The sequence below is a fragment of the Salmo salar genome, chromosome 16 (genome assembly GCF_965601325.2).
Source record: "Salmo salar chromosome 16, fSalSal1, whole genome shotgun sequence".
NCBI lineage: Eukaryota > Metazoa > Chordata > Actinopteri > Salmoniformes > Salmonidae > Salmo > Salmo salar.
The window spans coordinates 5,766,905-5,787,488 of record NC_138306.1 but is presented as its reverse complement, the minus strand read 5'-3'; the positions used below and the strand labels follow the sequence as shown (position 1 = coordinate 5,787,488).

The following is a 20,584-nucleotide window of genomic DNA, read 5'->3' as shown; positions in this document are numbered from 1 at the left end:
ACTACTGAGTTCCACTGTTTGTCGGGAGCTTCATGAAATCTGTTACCATGGCCGAGCAGCCACCCACAAGCTTAAGATCACTATGCGTAATGCCAAGCGTCGGCTGGAGTGGTGTAAAGCTCACCGCCATTGGACTCTGGAGCAGTGGTAATGCGTTCTCTGGAGTGATGAATCGCGCTTCACCATTTGGCAGTCCGACGGACGAATCTGGGTTTGGCGGATGTCAGGAGAACGCTAGCTGCTCGACTGCATAGTGCCAGCTGTAAAGTTTGGTGGAGGAGGAATAATGGTCTGGGACTGTTTTTCATGGTTTGGTCCAGTGAAGGGATATCTTAACGCTACAGCATACAATGACATTGTAGACGATTCTGTGCTTCCAACTTTGTTGCAACAGTTTGGGGAAGGCCCTTTCCTGTTTCAGCATTATAATGCCCCTGTGCACAAAGTGAGGTCCATACAGAAATGCTTTGTCAAGATCAGTGGGGAAGAATTTGGCTGGCCAGCAGAGCCCTGACCTCAACCCCATCAAACACTTTGGGATGAATTGGAACGCTAACTGCAAGCCAGGCCTAATCACAAATGCTCTTGTGGCTGAATGGAAGCAAGTCCCCGCAGCAATGTTCCAACATCTAGTGGAAAGCCTTCCCAGAAGAGTGAAGGTTGTTATAGCAGCAAAGGAAGGACCAACTACCCAAGTAAGGTGGGTGAGGTTTACACTTTTTTTGAATTTTCTATTGGTTCCTTTGCAACATGCAAGCTCAATTTAAGCAGAAGGGGGAATAAGAATCATATTGTACACCATACTCCTCATTCTTGTTAGCCTGATCCCAGAACTGATGGTTTTTGGCACAGTCCCAGTCTTCTCCTTCATGCCAAATAACTAAAACAGCCACTCCCCCCTGTATCTGCCTGTGGTCACCCTGACGAAAAGGTTCATTATCTATGGGCTTTGCTCATTGCAGTTCACCTGACTGTATCATGATTCAGGAAAACTGCAGCTTCAACTGGTAGGCACAGACATTTTCTTCAAGGAACATTTTCATCATAATACACTAGCAACTACACTGACATACTTTTACATCCTTGAAACATCTTTGGCATTTTTACCCCAAAGAAAACTTCTGAGACAGTCATATCATTACTGTCACTTATACTCCGCTCTCCAGCCTATAGGTCATCAGGCTGCTGATTATCCCGCACACCTGTCACCATCGTCTTGCACACCTGCCCTTCATGACACTCACCTGGACTCCATCACCTCCTTGATTATCTTCCTTATATCTGTCACTCCCCTTGGTTCTTTCCTCAGGTGTTATTGACTCTGTTTTCATGTCGGTGTGTTGTTTGAGTTTATTGTATTGTTTCTTTATTAAAACACTCACTCCCTGTACTCTCAGCGCATTCGTTACAGTTACAGAGTGAGCCATTTCCCTTTAATTGTATTTCCACCATGCAAACCATCAAATGGAAAAGTCAAGTTTTCAAACTAAGTTTAATACTTAATGTCATCACTGAACATTTAGTATAACCGGGGGGATAACACATTACAGAAAATATTACAGGACATGACTACAGTATTTTGTAGTAGCAATATATTTACACATTTACGGTTTTAGGGATTAAGTAATAATATTAGTCATCATTTCCCTAATGACCTGAAGACCACAACACCAAATATAATGGTTATTATGACACAGATGGACAGAGCGCAAAAAATAATATTAGACCGACAGACAGGCGTACAATACAAAATGAGACACACAAACATACATGTATCTTCCCTGTGTAAAAACAAATAAAAAAAATAAAATAAAAAAAATAAAAACATCACAGTAATGCCCCACAAACAATGTGCCTTCAGAAAGTATTCATACCCCTTGAATTTTTCCATATTTTGTTGAGTTACAGCCTGAATTTGAAATGTATTGAATTTAGATTTTTCTGTCACTGGCCTACACACAATGCCGCATAATGTCAAAGTCGACTTTTTTTTTTCTTCGATTTTTTCCGGTCTGGACATATATTTTCAACTTTCATTCAGAACCAAAAATGTACCTGATTTAAACATCCATAAAATACCTATTTTCAACGACAAGAAAATACCTATTTTAAACTTTCATTTAGAGCTTAAATTGAACCCAACCTCAACGTCTGGAAAAATACTTATTCTAGACGTTTTTTCAACTTAATTTTGCTTACTGGGATTATTCTTGTAGTGGCGGCCATTTTTTGTTTCGCTTAGGGCGGCAGAACGGCCAGGACCAGCCCTGAATACTAGTACCCCAATAATGTACAAATCTAAAACATCTTTAGTAGCATTGTATTCAATTGAAAATGCAGTGGTGTTCACATAACCTAAACTATGTTAAGAATACTTTTAAGGTAACATTGGCTGAGATAATGGATGGGCTGGACATGCCGGGAGATGAGTTTGGATTGGTCTGCCATGTAGCATGCTTCTGTCTATAACGTGAGCTGCTCACTATGTCTTGATAGTCCTTTCTACCGCAGTGTAAGACAACATTATCAATCGAGAACTACAAACGTTTTGCTACATTTCTCAACAACATTGATGCTCTGAATTTTTGCAGTCTTTTTTTGGTTTAATGAACAACACTTTTCCACTTTGTTATACTTCAAGCAAGTTCAGCCAAGACTAGCTAGCTAGTAACATTAGCTGAGATGGAAGCTAGCAAAAATGTAGAGGTAACTGTCGTAACCGAGGTAGATACTGTCAACTATATGGAAGATTTTGACACTCTCCCAGAAGTAACGGTACCGAGGTCGGAGGAATTAGTCTTCGGTACAGGTGTCCAAATGACACCTTGGAAACCCCACAAAACTACAGAGTTTAATGCAGCAGGCATTAAGGATATTACCACTGATGTGAAACTGTTGAAAAATAAAGTTGATGCCCTGACAAAAGAAAACAAGCTGCGCACAGCCAGTGATGAACAGGACCGATACAAGCGCCGATGGGGGCTGAGACTGAACGTCCAGCCCATCCACTGATGGTGAGAATATCAGAGGGATTGTGATTGACATTATTGGGAAGGTTGTTCCATATCCCCCTGCTATGAACATCGCTGTAAATGTTGTACACTGTCTCAGAGATAAGAGAAAGGAGATGAACAGACACAGACAGGTCATCATGATGTTTGCGTTGAGGAACGTGAGAGACGAGGTGTGGAGAGCTGCCAAACTTGCGCCGATCTACAGGGAGAAAGGCATTTGCTTTGCAGAAGATTTGAGCAAGCGCGACAGGGATGCCCATGCGAAGCTGTGGCCACAAGTCGATGAGGCAAGACGCAGGGAGAAAAAAAGCCTCCTTTCGCGAGGGGTTTGCTGTCACTGATGGCCGCAGGGTGGAGCCACATGACTGACTGATTTATGCTTCATGAGTTGGCCTGCTTATACAGTAGTAGGCTAATGAAGCCATATACCGTTTCAACTGGTGAGTTTATTCATGCAATCGTTTATCTGAACACCACATATAGGTGATATTGCATAGGGCCATACTGTCCGTAGTGGCGAGTTTTGAATGTGAACATTAACCAACGTAAGCACACTGATTTTTGATTCTCATTTGATGGCATACTAAGATATCAGTTAGCTTTTATTCATTTCATTTCAAGATTGATATTATGTAAGTAAATCTCCATTTATCTTTCATATGGCTTGATTAGCTGTCAGAGATGTTTTTATTTTAAGTTTGAGAGTTCAATTGAAGATCTAAACTATTAATATAATATGTGTTATTACACGGGCTTTCCATTTATTTTCCTTTTACGGTCGTTACTGTTCGCCTACGGTCGTTACTGTTCGTCAAGTACATTTTTGAAGAGCGTATGCTACCTTTATATTCAGGGTCCCTGTTTATTCTAGACAACTCTATCTCGGATACTCTTCTCTTCAACATTTCTCTTTGCTTTTTATCCCTGAACACCAGGGGTTTACGTAACAATTTAAAACGCAAGGCAATTTTTAGTTTTTGTAAAGATTCATTAAAGTGCAATTGTTTTTTTATTTTAAGAGACACGTTCCTCAGATGCTGACTTCAAATTTTGGACTTCACAATGGGGTGACAAGATCATTTTTAGCCATGGCTCATCTCATTCTGCTGGTGTGGGAATACTTTTCAGACGGTTTCCAGGTACAGTTTTAGAAAGCAGGTGTGATGCTGAGGGTCACTTGATAACTATTGTTTTCGAATATAAAGGGTCATGTTACATATTGGTAAATATTTATGGTTATAACATACAGTCAAAAAACAATATTCTTCTAACATCTATTAGTGAAGTCTTAATTGAAAAACAAATATTCTACAGATAACATTATTGCTGGAGGTGATTATAATGTTGCTCCTGATTACTGGATGGATAGGTATCCCATCAGGCATTCAGCCCATTGTTTTAATAACTTCATTCTACATTTCTGCTCCAACTTTCAACTTTCCGACATTTGGCGTTCACAGAATCCAACTTTAAAACAATTTTCTTGGTTCAACTCTACAACTAGCGACAGACAATTAAAATCTAGAATTGATAATTGGTTGGTATCATCCAATCTTATCAATCTTGTCAGTGAATGTAGTATTTCCTCAGCTCCTCTGACAGACCATTGTTCCATTATTCTTTCCTTTTGATAATGACAAGAGATTTTCTAAAGCATACTGGAAATGTAACTCTTTTCTTTTAAAGAATGTAAACAAAATGACTCAGTCTAAAGCTCTTATCAAAGAGACCCGTCTCGATCCTGCTCTTTCTTCTAATAACAAATGGGAAATTATTAAATTCAGAATTCAATGTCTTGCCATCACTACTGGTAAAATGCTAGCTCAGAAAAGATCCTCCAAGTTGATATTAACAGGCTGAGCAATAAACTTGATTTAAATGAAGATGAAAAAGGAACAGGGTGCCTTCATCCGTTGAAAGGCCAAATGGATGGAAAAAGGTGAGAAAAAAAACACATCTTAATTCTTTCATTTGGAGAAGAGTAGGCAGACTAGGAATAGTATTACATCCATCTATGTAAATGACACTATATCTGATGATCTTGAAGTGATTAATAAGAAAATACTCTTTCTACAGTTCACTATATCAATCTCATCTTTCAGAATGTGACTTGAATTCCTTTTTTGATTCAGTTAATAACTCTGTTAACCCTATAGAAGAAACGTTTAAGAAACTCTGTGATTCTGATATAGATATTACTTAGTTGGACTAAGCCATTAAACAAATGCCTATAGGTAAATCTCCTGGACCGGATGGCATGACTCCTGAATTCTATCAACATTTTTGGCCTGATATTAGAGAGTTATTGCTTTCGGTCTACAAAGAGGGTATTGGTTCTTATACCCAAACCAAATAAAGACTCTATTTACCTGGACAATTGGAGACCAATCAGATTGTTGGCAACTGACTATAAGTTACTAGCCATGTCTATGCCAATAGGCTGAAAAAAAGGCTTTAATGATATAATCAGTGAAACTCAATCAGCCTTCATTAAAGGAAGGAGTATCCATAACCATAAACGATTGGTTTTAGATATTTTAGATTACAGTGTTCATAGAAGATGATGAATTTATATTGGTTTTAGATTTTTTTTTTTAAGGCTTTTGACACTTTAGACATTTTACATTTACATTTTAGTCATTTAGCAGACGCTCTTATCCAGAGCGACTTACAGTAGTGAATGCATACATTTCATACATTTTTATTTTTTCTGTGCTGGCCCCCCGTGGGAATCGAACCCACAACCCTGGCGTTGCAAACACCATGCTCTACCAACTGAGCTACAGGGATGCCTGAACAACTTTTAATTTAGAACTCTACTTTTGGGTTTTGGTAGGATTTCTGTTAAGTGATAAGGATAATGTACTGTATAATATTAGCAGTTCAGTGGCTATTAGTAATGGTACATCCCCTCGTTTCTCTATTGCTAGAGGAATTATACAGGGTTGTCCCATCTCCCCTCTTATTTATTTTAGCCACAGATTTACTAGCCATATTTCTTAACAAATCTGAGAATTTAAAATGGACCTGTTTTTTTGGTAAAGATATAAATATCAGTCAATTTGCAGATGATACTGCCCTTTTCCTAAAGGATAGAGTGTCTATTCCCTTGGCTATTGAGAGAATCAAGAAATATTCTATGGCCTCTGGGTTGACTCTCATCCTTAACAAATGTGATCTCATGCCAATTCTTTGCTGTGACTATCAACATTGCCTCCATACCTGTTAAAAAGGAAGTTAAATATTTAGGAATTGTTATCACAAAAAATGTTTCAGATCGAGAATCTTTAAACATCGATAATAGGATTAATTCCATGAGAGTTTAATAAAGTCAGTGGCTGCAATGTGATATATCTCAATTTTGGGTCATATTCTTTTGTCCAAGACAGATGGGTAAATGATTCTAGATAAACCAAATCAGTCCCTTTTTCTTTCTTCTAATAACATACATTTTTTTAAATTCTGTTATATTTAGATTTGTTTGGAGGAATAAAACACAAATTCAGAAATCACAATTAGTGAGACTATGATCGTGGAGGTTTACAGGCTATTGATTTTGAGTCTAATGGGTGCTTTTAGAATTAAATGGTTGAAATTGTGTCTGTCTAATCTTACCTCTATGTGGTATCACATCCCTAACAGTCTGTTTAATAAACTTGGTGGACTTGAATTCCTAATGAAATGTGATTTTGACCCTCCAAAAGTACCTGTGAAATTGTCTAAGTTTCACCAGCAAATGTTATTTTTCTGGAAAATGATATTCAAACACAATCCCCCCCCCCCACACACACACAAAACATTGATTTGGAATAATAGAGTTATTAAAATTAATAGGAATTCCATTTTCAAAGGCCTTTGGTTTGACAAGGGTATTCATTTTGTATGCGATTTGGTAGACAACACTGGGGAGTTTTTGCCATTTGATGAGTTCATTGGTAAATTTCAGGTTAATATTACTCAGAGAGAACATATGAAGATTTGCAAAGCAATTTCACTTCCTTTACTTTGACTTATTAAGAACAGTTTGTTATATTATGAGGTTGTTCCCTCTTTTCCAAGTTTGCAAATTAATGACGTGAATCTTTTGGATAAAAAAATGCAACAATAAGTGGATACGATTGGCTGTTAATGAAGTAATTTTTGGTGATTATAATTCGATATATTGCTATGGAAGTGACCAACCCATGCTATGGTCAAAAGCGACTACCTTTTACCTTACTTGTCTAGTCATCCCTGTTAATGATTTCTTGTACAAAAGATTCAATTTTGACAAAATGCCTTGTGTTTTTTGTTCCTCTGATTCAGAATCTATAGAGCATTTATTTTTTTCATGCCGCCATTCTAGTAAACTATGGATTGAAATTCATGAATGGTTGTGTATAAAATCTCCAGAATTACCTATGTTTACCTTTGATGAAGTTAAATTACATTTTGCTTGTCCTTGTAATTCCGATCATAACTATTTTATTAACATTATTATTCTCTTGGCCAAATATTATATTCACAAATGTAAATGGGGTGGAAAAATGTCTTATTTTGTATTTTTTTTTTTTCATTGAACTGTTACAATTTTATAAATCTGTCAAACTTGTGAAACTTAAAAAGTTGGAAAAATTCATGTCTCTGAAAAAGTCATGTCTCTGAATGGCTGTTAATGTCTCATTGCCTTGTCACATTAATAATGTCCTGAATTATTCTATTTGGGGGGGGGGGGGGTTGCCTGGTGTTTTATTATTTCATTGTTTTTATTGTATTCACAGGAATGTCCCTGTATTGATGTGTAATATTGTTACTATTGTTGCAATTAAAAAATAAAATGTATTGAAATCAGAAATCCATTTGCCATGCTAGTTATAGCCTAATGTTACCTAGCTAACGTTGAACCTAGTTGGTTAGCTTTACCACCACAGCTACCTGCAGATTCATACTACAGCTATGAAAATGTTTCTATTGGTTGTAGATTGAGTTGGGATTATGCCGGTTCATTGTTTAGCTAGCTGCAGGTCTAAACAAAAGACTTAACTTCGCCAGATGATTACATCGAGTTCGCCAGGTGTGACGGGTTGATTACAGACATCTATTGTATTTCATGAACAAGTGTACATGTCTAGACAATAGTGACCCATCCACTTAGCTAGATGTGGCCGTGGGGTGGTTACACATGACCCATCAATTTAGACAGGTTTGTCAGGGTAAGCGTCATCTAATAACTATACAAAAATTTTATCTGGACTCTTTCTGTTTTTATATTACTACTACGCAAGTAACCATTTCACTGTACCGTTTACACCTTAAATAAACATAGATTTGATTTGATATAGTGTGTGTTTACCAGAGCTAGTAATGTGTTGAACAACATGACCTGCACCAAAGTCAGATTAGGATATAGGACTAGATAAAGTATATTTTTACCTAGAGTTTTTCCCTTATTGTAGGCTACCACTTTTACCCCTTTTAGCCTAGAAATCTTTAGTTGTTTACTACACTACTCCCTCTGTTTAGCACATGGGCTCACATATGAATCCTTAAAGAGATGGGTGAGGCTTAAGAGGGTGTGAACAATCTTGAATGGGTGTAGACAAAGAAGAGCTCTCCAGTAGGTGTACCAAAACATTAATAGCAACTTTCTCAAAAATGGGGTTACAAGTTTATCAACATTCAAAGCAGAATTAATTTTCCATTGTTCCTCAGCTGCAGTGTATCAATTACCATTTTCTAGCTCTGAGTCTCTACTTTCATCCAATGTAAAAAATACAATTTCAAATTTTGCTACATAGGACCGAATCCTGGTGGCGGGTCACAAATTGAAACAAGAGAAGCTTTTGTGTCAAATTATACCGCAAGTCATAAATCAGCATGTCAACGTAGGTATTTTATGATTAACCGCATGAGCACTACAGTTATTTCATATGAACTTCTCTTAAACTAGCATGTAGCATATGAGCGGACATGTTCTTATCAAGTTTGACCTATCTTTTTCAACAACACATTTACAGCATTACTGTACTAAAAGAAGCTTTGATCACACAATCACCGACCTGTCTTGGAATGAATAGCCTGGCTGTCAGTCTCAATGAGGTAATACTTGTTATGAAGTGCTTTTAAAGTTTCTTGATAAATAACATAATTTGTACATGTTAGTGCTGGCTCATATTCTACTGCTAGATTCTGTCAGTCATAATTCACTTGTAAGAACTAACAAAATTGCATCGCAAAGTCCTACAGAAATTGAGAATAATGGCAGTGACAGAGGTTTGAAAATGTTTTTTTTTTTTTTTAAAGGAACATTTCATGGTTTCACTTTCTGCTATTCCTTTAATGCCTCAATACACGCTTAGTCAGCCTATTACCAAATATGCTTGTTAACGATAAATATGCCTGTTAATGTAACTCCCTTCAGCACACAACTTATTTCTGTACGAACAATATTATTTTGTTTCCTTGTTGCACCCAATAGGGTAGTCTGGGTTAAGTCCATACCACGATTATGTATAGTCAATTCACTGTGAGACTTACTGACTACAATAGCGTGTACTTAATATTGATTTAATTAAATCAAGAATTCAGCTTTGAGTGAATCTGATTAATGGTGCATAACAGGCAACCAAATAAGTGCTAGCCCAGGCCTGGGCAAATTCATATATTAGTCTTAGTTGACTAGATTCTAGAATCCACTCCAGAATGACTAGAATACAGTTGATTAGATTCTACAATCACTAGTATCTACAATGAATATAATTCAGTTGACAAGATTTTTGAATCTAGAATGACTAGTTTTCAGTTGACTAGATTCAGGCCAATCAGGCTGTTTGTTTGACCTTCCCCTGATCCTCCACCTTCCTGATGGCTGCCTGGATTGCTTCCTGGTCTCCTAGGAGCTGCATGGGTTTGGTGGGCCGGAAGTTTTCATCCAGCTCAATCAGAATGGGCGTTCCTGTGGGTAACGTCACGTTGACGATATCAGCATCTGAGATACCTGTTGAAATAATAGAGATAATGTTTGATTTGTAGTGTTGTGCTGCTGTGAACCACAGTAAACCAACAACCCGTGGCATACTATTATACTATCACCATGAAGATAATATAATCATTATGTTAGTACAGCTTTATCCCATATTGTTATGTAAAGCGCTACCAACTTTTCTGATTTCTGTACACGGGCTATCTGAAGTAAGCTTTATCCGAGTGCTCAATAACCAATTAAAACCAAATCAAAACAAACAGATAAGGGAATAAACTTTCTTATGTGCAACAGACTTTACTGTAGGACTATAACGTAGGTCATCTTTAACAACAAATGAGCAAGACAAAAATTCCTGCTATATAGCATAGATGATTTATAATATCCCCATTACATAACTGTCTATAAAGTTACAGGGTGACCAGTGGAGGAGCTAAAAGGTCAATGTGGATCTCATGGCAGTAGCCTGATGTAACATAAACCTAGTGCCCTTTTTGTACAAGTTCAACCATGTGCCATTTCTGGAACTCATATATATTGCTAGAAACCAAATGGGAGTGAATGATAGTTACGAACTAGGCCTAAAGCATAGAGGGCCTAGCGAACTCCCTTTGTAGATTCAAACGGAAGTGAAAGAGAAAGTGGCCATGCAGCTCTTACTCAAATCTGCAATAACAAAAGAGAACTAAAAAGGACAATAGCAGTGCAGCAAATGTCAATGGTAATAATGGTGGAGCTGATGCAGTCGAGCGTAGTGGGGTTGCACACACACACACACACACACACACACACACACACACACACGTTATACCTTGTAAGTGTTTCAGCAGTGCCCTGCAGCTATTCCCATGGCCAGAGATGAGCACCGACTTCCCCTGTTTGATCTCCGGCACAATGGTGCCATCCCAGTATGGCTGGAGCCTCTCTAAGACATCCTTCAGGCTCTCCGACTTAGGGAGATCCTCTTTAGAAACATCGCAAGTAGAATACCGCCGGTCGTTGTAGATCTCCAGAAAGTAAGGGTGTGATTTGTCGATAGGCGGTGGCGTGAGGTCGTAACTCCTCCTCCACTGTTTCACCTGCTCCTCGCCGTGGTTTAGGGCCATCTCGGCGCGGTTGAGCCCGATCAGAGCACCATAGTGGCGCTCATTCAGCCGCCACGATTTCACCACTGGGACCCACTCCTGCCCCATGGCCTCTAGCAGCAGCCAGGCTGTGTGGATGGAGCGACTGAGCAGGGATGTGAAGACCACATCCAGGTGGTAGCCTGCCTCTCTTAGGAGGTGACCGCACGCTAGAGCCTCCTTGACCCCATCCTCACTCAGCCTCTGGTCCACCCAGCTGCAGAAGCGGTTCTCTTTGGTCCAGGCCCCTTCTCCATGCCTCATCACAAAGACTTTGTACTTGGACATCCGGAAAGACTGGCTGGCAGCAGGAGCCTGTACTGTACACAAACAAACAATGTGGAATTATAGAAGCTAAGGGTGCAGGTTCAGTTACATAATGCACTGGACTGTTACTGTGGCCAGCTAACATCATCAGTCACTTAGCACACAACTTAAATAAGAATTATTCAACAAGTCTCAAATAGGCTACTTGATGAGTTTCAACAACCTAAATGTACAGCAGCAGGTGCTTTGTATTATTACCAGTGCTTAATTTGAGCCGGAACCTCTCAGTTTTGGACTGCTTTGTTCCAGAACCTATTTGATTGAATCCGGTACCTTTCGTGGCATGAAAAATTATTTTCACCTTTTGCAATGTAAAAATTATAATAAAAGCGGTGAAAGTTCAACCCCCGCAGGTTGGGCCAGCCCGGGCTTATGATTCGAGTTGTGCCGGCCTGGGCTTACGGTTTGCCCAACATAGTAACCTCTGTTTGAAACCAACGCGTGGCCATGGCTGTATGAGAAGCACGCCTATATCTCTCACAGAACTAGAATGAGATCAACTTGACATGATCTCTCTCCCGCTACTCTGATAGACATGAAAACTCTCATCTCTCCAGTGTTGCACCATCATGTATTTCCTTACAGAATCATAGCCATGCCAATTGAAATAGATTTGCCAAAGTTATAGAAGTTCTGCTGTCGCGGGAAAACACAGGTTAGAAAGCAAATGGCTCCTGATGAAAAGAGAAGACTCAAAGCTGTCTGCTTTAGGCAAAAAAAAAATACTTGATTTACTTTGTAAAACAATATTGGGAAGTTAAACAAGAGAGAGATAGGCTTTTGGCAGAAACGAGTTGGCCATGAGCAACGTCTGAGCTGCGCATCATTGGGTGATTCAGTGAAATTGGAAAGCATTTTTCGGACTATAATTTCCTCATATTGTAGCCTACAATGTGTCTCCACACACCTAGGCCTACAACCTGGCCTCAAGAGCATTTCGTATTATTCTGTACGTAAATATGTGAACAATGAATTCAGTATGATATGTTACGTTTCGTATAGTATGTATTCATTTGTGGATGTCCATCACCCATTTCGTATGATATGTTAAAAATTACAATTCTGATTATAGGTCACAAATTTGCAAAACGTACATTATGTTACGAATTCGCAAAAATGTCTTATATGTTATGAATTTGCAAAACGTACAATATGTTACAAATTTGCAAAACAAATGTTACAAATTCTAGCTTGCTAACGTTAGCTAGGCTAAGGGATATAGGTTAGGGTTAAGTTTAGAAGTTAGATTAAAGGTTTAAGGTTAGGGTTAGCTAAAAGGGTAAAGGTTATGGGAAGGGTTAGCTAAAAAGGTTAGGCTTAGTAATTGCAAAGCAACTAAAAAGTAGTAAGTAGTTGAAAAGTTGATAATTAGCTAAAATGCTAAGGTCTGTGATGAGATTCGAACTTGCAACCTTGGGTTGCTAGACATTTGAGCAGGGTCCCTGCTCATCTGCTTGAACATGCCTTAGGCATGCTGCAAGGAGGCATGAGGACTACAGATGTGGCCAGGGCAATAAATTGCAATGTCCGTACTGTGACACGCCTAAGACAGTGCTACAGGGAGACAGGACTGACAGCTGATCATCCTCGCAGTGGCAAACCACATGTAACAACACCTGCACAGGATCGGTACATCCGAACATCACACCAGCGGGACAGGTACAGGATGGCAACAACTGCCCGAGTTACACCAGGAACGCACAATCTCTCCATCAGTGCTCAGACTGTCCGCAATAGGCTGAGAGAGGCTGGACTGAGCGCTTGTTGTGCTGCTGTAAGGCAGGACCTCACCGGCAACAACTTCGCCTATGGGCACAAACCCACTGTCGCTGGACCAGACAGGACTGGCAAAAAGCGCTCTTCACTGACGAGTCGCAGTTTTGTCTCACCAGGGGTGATGGTCGGATTCATGTTTATCGTTGAAGGAATGAGCGTTACACCGAGGCCTGTACTCTGGAGCGGGATCGATTTGGAGGTGGAGGGTCCGTCATGGTCTGGGGTGGTGTGTCACAGCATCATCGGACTGAGCTTGTTGTCATTGCAGGCAATCTCAATGCTGTACGTTACAGGGAAGACATCTTCCACCCTCATGTGGTACCCTTCCTGCAGGCTCATCCTGACATGACCCTCCAGCATGACAATGCCACCAACCATACTGCTCGTTCTGTGCGTGATTTCCTGCAAGACAGGAATGTCAGTGTTCTGCCATGGCTAGCGAAGAGCCCAGATCTCAATCCCATTGAGCACGTCTGGGACCTGTTGGATCGGGGATGGAGGGCTAGGGCCATTCCCCCCAGAAATGCCCAGGAACTTGCAGGTGCTTTGGTGGAAGAGCAGGGTAACATCTCACAGCAAGAACTGCCAATCTGGTGCAGTCCATGAAGAGATGCACTGCAGTACTTAATGCAGCTAGTGGCCACACCAGATACTGACTGTTACCTTTGATTTTGACATACCTTTTTCAGGGACACATTATTCAATTTCTGTTAGTCACATGTCTGTGGAACTTGTTCAGTTTATGTTTCAGTTGTTGAATCTTATGTTCATACAAATATTTACACATGTTAAGTTTGCTCAAAATAAACGCAGTTGATAGTGAGAGGAAGTTTCTTTTTTTGCTGAGTCTAGAATTGTCTGTGATGATATTTGAACTCGCAACCTTTGGGTTATACACCCACCCATCCACCCCAATCAAACACCCCACTTAAGTAACCATCGGTCTTACGTAACCATACCAAACATAACTTATCACACTAAATGGAGCATATCAGATACACGTACAGAATAATACAAAATGCTCTGAGACCAGGTTGAGGCCTAGGCCATTGATGGATTCAAGACAAGGTTGTTTTTATTGATCTCAGATTCTCAGTTTGTCTGTGTCAAAGTAAACTGTCATTTCGATCATTTGTGTGGCATCTGCCATCTCCAGTCATTTTAGAAATGCATGAAATGCGTTCATAAAAGGCCCCATTTTTCCAGGACCATAAACTACTAAAAATGTTCCCCATGTTTGCAACTTCTGTAAGTGCTTCTACTCTACTGCTCTAGGGCACTAGCAATTGCGATGATATGCATGCAATGCTTTATTATAAAAGGTGTTTTTTCCCCTTCCAGATCCACTGAGGTCACCCTCCACCCGCGCAGACGTTTTGTCACGGCACACACAATTAATTAAGCACTGTTATTAGTTACATGTACACAACTCCGCTTGCTAATGCCTAATATGTTACTTGTGTTACTATGCAACTCTATTGTTAATGAGAGTCATATCAGAAGCAGAAGCAGTAGCCATCATCAACATGGCTGAGAGGTTTAAGGGGTGGGTCTGGTAGGTCAATAATTTCAAGTGGCATACTACAAACCAACACACGGTTATGTTAACCCGAGTTAAACATAATTGAACAGGGTAACGCTGAATCTAAACAACGAAATGTGGCTATGACACATTCCCTGTGTCGTAATGAATACGGAATACCATATTATTACATCATATCAACAGACAATAAAAGCAGCTAACGTTAGCTGGGATGCCTTGCACTTGTCATCTCATACATTGGTAGCCTACTCTGTCCAGAATCCAGATAACGTGCATGCGTTTTTACGAGTGTAAGACGGCAAGCAACAAAATGCGGGTCAATAACAATTAAAACTGAAAATGTATTACAATAATAGCATGGATACCACCTTACCCTGCGTGAGTTACAAGTTTAGACCAATTGTCGTGCAGTCGTGACTGATGACAGATATTTTGTAACGCCATCGAGAGCGTTCAAAAGAAGTCCACGACTGACAGCTTGTGGTCCAATCGAAGCAGTGAGTCTCACATTTGGGCGGGATTTGTGTAACGTGTGCTGCCCATATATGGACGGATGAAAGGAACGGCTCGCGCTGTCTGGAGCCGTCGTCATGGAGGAAGAAGGCGTGGCATGACATATTTAGACGGCTACATTTTAAAAGTCACTGAATGTGGACATTATTAAGTATCTGCTATGTCAATGTTTTGCCTGCAAGGTGGGAAATACTGTAGTTTTTTTGTTAAAAAAACGACAGTATATACTATGATTGATACACAATGCAAAGAACATGCGCAAGCTCGCACGCGCTCACACACGCGCGCACTCACACACGCAAACGCAGTATTAACTTTGTGGGATGAACTGTGCAGCTGACTGTTGACCATACAAGTGACAATGATAATGCAATGTTAATAAGTGCTTTATTGACAGTAACACAATTTTATGAATAACTTCTAACTATCCAACATTGTTTGTGTACATACTACGTCATATAAATAACATTTCATAATAAATTACATGAAAATAATACATTACTTTCCATTAAAAATAAGACATCATTTTCTATTGAATGACTAGAATTATCTATCGTATGACGTAAATTTGATTTTCATCCATAGAAAACATATAACAATGCAAGAGACTCTTACTATGTAAAACTACTACTTCCCTTTCCTTCTCCTCCTTTTTGACAGTCTTGAGGTTGGCCTTGAAGTCAACAGACTTTGACCTTGGCTCCCAGCAGAGCCCCCAACATTGCTTCAGCTGATACTCTTACCCTCTTCAACTGAGGTCACTTTTTGCCTTTCAGCTCAATGATCTTCATGGTCAGATTTCCAATCTATATTGCCACATAGCAAGGTTTCAAAATAAAGTCTCATATACCAACACGAATATGTACTGTCTGAACATTGATTTGATTCAAATGTTATTGTCAAAAAAAATCTGTGTTGCTTTTATGGTAGCACATTCTTTTTTAGAATATCGACCAGAACAAAGGTTTATTATCTTCAGAGAGCTTGTAGCTATACATTCGCATAATAATATATCCCATACTTGGATAGAGTGTGCATTGAAAGATCACACTGTGAAGTTAACGGTTTGTAATATTTTAATTTGAGAATCTGTTGGTCTGGTTCCTCTATGTCACTTTTGGAAACTTGAATTTGCGACATTGTACCGCTCTTCAACAACGACCTCAATTTGCAGTACTTTACAAATATTCTGTGAAAAGAAAGCAAATTCATACCTGAATATACCGTACTCGTAATCAAAGTACCTAAATATACCTGAATATACTCATACTCATAGTACTGTTCCTGAATGCATCGTAATATGTCTGAATATACTCATACTTATAGTACCTGCAGGTCCTGTACAGACAGCCCAGAGAGTTTGAGTGATGGGACTCATTCACTCAGTGTGGTATCTCTGTCAACCACCTTCTGCTCTTTTTCAGCCACCAGCAGAGATGTGGCCTTCTTCACCAGTTTGGCCTGGGATACAATATTATAGATACAACATACACTACAATTAGAATACTATTATACTACTATTATTAATTACTTAGTAGTATAATACTATTATTATGTATTAGTAGTATAATCAGGGTTGGGTAGTAACAGAAGACATGTAACAAGGATTATGTAATCAGATTCGAAAAATGAAGTAACTGTAATCAGACCAGATTACTTTAAAACATTTTTGAAAGATGTGCTGAGCCACACAGCTCGGAAGTCACCTTTCAGTGGGGATTTAGGATTTTCCTTCTGTTGTAATCTATTTAAAATCTCAAAAACTTCAGAATTTCCTCTCCTTGGTTGCTTTCCACAGAAACTTTTTTAACCAAAAAAGTCAGACCCCCACTTACTGAGAACTAAATCATCCCACATTTAATCAGGATCCCTGTGTCAAAAGGACATTTTTAATTAGTCAACACATCCCCATCCTGTTCACGCACCGGGATGACACACATGACAAATCAGCTGCTTAGTCAGCTAAATCTTTAATTTAAGTGCAAACGAGTACACTAAAATCTACCTGTCTGTCTTTGAAAACCGATCTACATTCAGAGTATTTGCACAATTAATCATCCAACTCAGGAAATGATCTTATTTCACTTGGATCTGTTACATCTGTCTATTAAAAAGTTCATTATACCTGACTGTTATGTTAAAGTTGAGTCAGACATTCAAATGACCATTTCCTCTTCTACTGGCCAGAATCTGTAGACACTGTCTCTAGCAAGCTACCACTCTGTGCTCTACCTTTGAGACTGCTGCCCCATGTACATAGTCATTGAACACTGGTCACTTTAATGTTTCTATACTGTTTTACAGACTTTATATGTACATACTGTATTCTAGTCATGGCTCATCCTATATAACTACAGCTAAACACACCTTTTCTATTAGCATACTGTCTATAAACACCATTAACCTGCATATATATTTATATTCCAAACTTTGGTCTTGAAGCTAAGTTCCTGCAATTCTATCCATTTTGCCATGTACTGTGTATTTAAATATATTCTCAACATAGCTGTAACGGTCGTCGTTGAAGAGAGAAGGGGACCAAGGCGCAGCGGGTACGTGAATACTCATACTTTAATTTATTGAATTAAAGTGAACACGAAAACAATAAACAAAGAACGCCAGACCGACAGTTTCACAGGCTAATAATAACAGCAGGGCAAAATACAACTACCCACAATCAACCAGGTGAAAACAAGCTCCCTATATATGACTCTCAATCAGGAACAACGATGTACAGCTGTTCCTGATCGAGAGCCACACAGACCAACAAAGAAATATACAAACTAGAAAAACCTAGAATACCAAAACAAGAACATACACCAAAACACATAAATAAAACACCCCTCTACATACACATAACCCCCGAACCACATAAAACAAATACCCCCTGCCACGTCCTGACCAAACTGCAATAACAAATAACCCCTATTACTGGTCAGGACGTGACAATAGCTCATTCTAATGTTTCTACTATTGTACATTGCATTTTAGTTACACTATTTATACACACCATATATTTATTTATATACTGGATTCTTGATATAGCTCACTGTAATATATGTACTACTGTACATGTCATTCATAGTATATCTTTCATCCAGTGTATGTACAGTGCGTTTGGAAAGTATTCAGACCCCTTGACTTTGTCCACATTTTGCTACATTACAGCCTTATTATAAAATTGATTAAATTGTTTTTACCCCTCACCAATCTACACACAATACCTCATAATGAGAAAGAAAAAACTGTTTTTTAGATATTGTAGCAAATGTATAAAAAAACAACAGCTGAAATATCACATTTACATACTGTAAATATTCAGGCCCTTTACTCAGTACTTTGTTGTAGCACCTTTGGCAAGCTGGGCATACCTGTATTTGGGGAGTTTCTCCCATTCTTCTCTGCAGATCCTCTCAAGCTCTATCAGGTTGGACAGGGAGCGTCACTGCACAGCTATTTTCAGGTCTCTCCAGAGATGTTCGATCGGGTTCAAGTCCGGGTTCTGGCCGGCCCACTCAAGGACATTCAGAGACTTACCCCAAAGCCACTCCTGCGTTGTCTTGGCTGTTGTCACGCTTGTCGTCGGAGAATGGAGGACCAAAACGCAGCAGGTATGTGCAGGCTCATCTTGACTTTTATTAACTATCAAAATGAACACCCAAAATAACAAACATAATTATGATCGACAAAAACAGTCTGGTAAGGCCCAAGGCTACACACAGAACAATCACACACAAATCACACAAACACACCCTAATATATGGGACTCTCAATCAAAGGCAGATAGACAACACCTGCCTTCAACTGAGAGTCCGAACCCCAATTAACCAAACATAGAAACACACACCCAGACTAACCATAGAATACAAACACATAGACCATCAACCAAAAACCCGGAAATACTAAATCAAACACCCTTTACACAAACACACCACCCCGAACCACATAAAACAAATACCCTCTGCCACGTCCTGACCAAACTACAAAAACAATTAACCTTATACTGGCCAGGACGTGACAGTACCCCCCCCTTAAAGGTGCTACCCCAGAAGCACCTTAACAAAAAATAACCCCAAGCAACACCAAAAAAAATTCCCCTTTTCTAAAGGGAGGGAAGGGAGGGTGGCTGCCGTCAACGACGGCACTGTGCTACACCCCCCCTCCCCAACCCACCCATTTCTGGAGGTGGCTCCGGCTCAGGCCGTTCCAGGCTGTCGGGGCAGTCTGGCAGCTCGGGACAGTCTGGGCAGTCTGGCAGCTCGGGGCAGTCTGGCAACTCGGGGCAGTCTGGCAACTCGGGGCAGTCTGGCAACTCGGGGCAGTCTGGGCAGTCTGGCAACTCGGGACAGTCTGGGCAGTCTGGCAACTCGGGACAGTCTGGGCAGTCTGGCAACTCGGGACAGTCTGGCAACTCGGGACAGTCTGGGCAGTCTGGCCACTCCGGCAGTTCAGGGCAGTCTGGCCACTCGGGCAGTCTGGGCAGTCTGGCCACTCCGGCAGTTCAGGGCAGTCTGGCCACTCCGGCAGTTCAGCGCAGTCTGGCCACTCCGGCAGTTCAGCGCAGTCTGGCCACTCCGGCAGTTCAGCGCAGTCTGACCTCTCTGGCGACTGTTGACTGGCGGGCAGCTCTGACGACTGTTGACTGGCGGGCAGCTCTGGTGACGACTGTTGACTGGCGGGCAGCTCTGGTGACGACTGTTGACTGGCGGGCAGCTCTGGTGACGACTGTTGACTGGCGGGCAGCTCTGGTGACGACTGTTGACTGGCGGGCAGCTCTGGTGACGACTGTTGACTGGCGCACAGCTCTGGGGACGACTGTTGACTGGCGGGCAGCTCTGGTGACTGTTGACTGGCGTGGCTGGGTTGACGCACTTGTAGCCTGGTGCGTGGTGCTGGTACTGGGCTTACCAGATTATGTACACGCACCTCCAGGCTAATGCGGGGAGCGGGAACAGGACGAGTCGGACTGGGTTGACGCACTTCCGGGTCCGCACGAGAGACAGGAGCTGGAAACCCAGGGCTATGGAGGCGCACAGTCGGTCTCGATCTTACCTCCTGCACAACCCGTCTTGGCTGGATGGAACTAGTAGCCCTGTACGAGCGGGGTGCTCGTACAGGGCAGACTGGGCTGTGCAGGGGCCTGATGGTAGCCGTGCGTAGAGCGGGAGTTGGGTAGCCTGGTCCTCGGAGGCGTACCGGCGACCAGATGCGCTGCGCAGGCATCCTCCTACCAGGCTGGATGCCCGCTCTAGCACGGCACCTGCGAGGGGCTGGAATAACGCGCACCGGACTGTGCGTGCGTATGGGTGAAATAGTGCGCTCCTCA

At 40.7% G+C, this 20,584-nt stretch overlaps 1 protein-coding gene across 2 annotated transcripts; it reads right to left on the bottom strand.

Moving 5' to 3' along the window:
* Positions 1-1,473: 1,473 nt before the first annotated feature.
* pmge (Bisphosphoglycerate mutase) lies at positions 1,474-15,214 on the bottom strand. 2 transcript variants are annotated; one of them, XM_014147618.3, is made up of 3 exons: positions 15,119-15,214; positions 10,787-11,414; positions 1,474-9,990 (listed from the first exon to the last, which is right to left on the bottom strand). In XM_014147618.3, exons 2-3 carry the CDS (start codon positions 11,385-11,387, stop codon positions 9,815-9,817), a joined length of 777 nt encoding a protein of 258 aa, XP_014003093.1. In that variant the 5' UTR covers positions 11,388-11,414; positions 15,119-15,214; the 3' UTR covers positions 1,474-9,814.
* Positions 15,215-20,584: the final 5,370 nt, after the last annotated feature.

Bases quoted from the DNA above. Each gene is read 5' to 3' on its own strand.
- pmge (XM_014147618.3), bottom strand. From the start codon at position 11,387: ATGTCCAAGTACAAAGTCTTTGTGATGAGGCATGGAGAAGGGGCCTGG. The intron at 9,991-10,786 runs GTATAACGTGTG...TTATTTCAACAG, and splicing joins ACTGCTGAAACACTTACAAG to GTATCTCAGATGCTGATATC.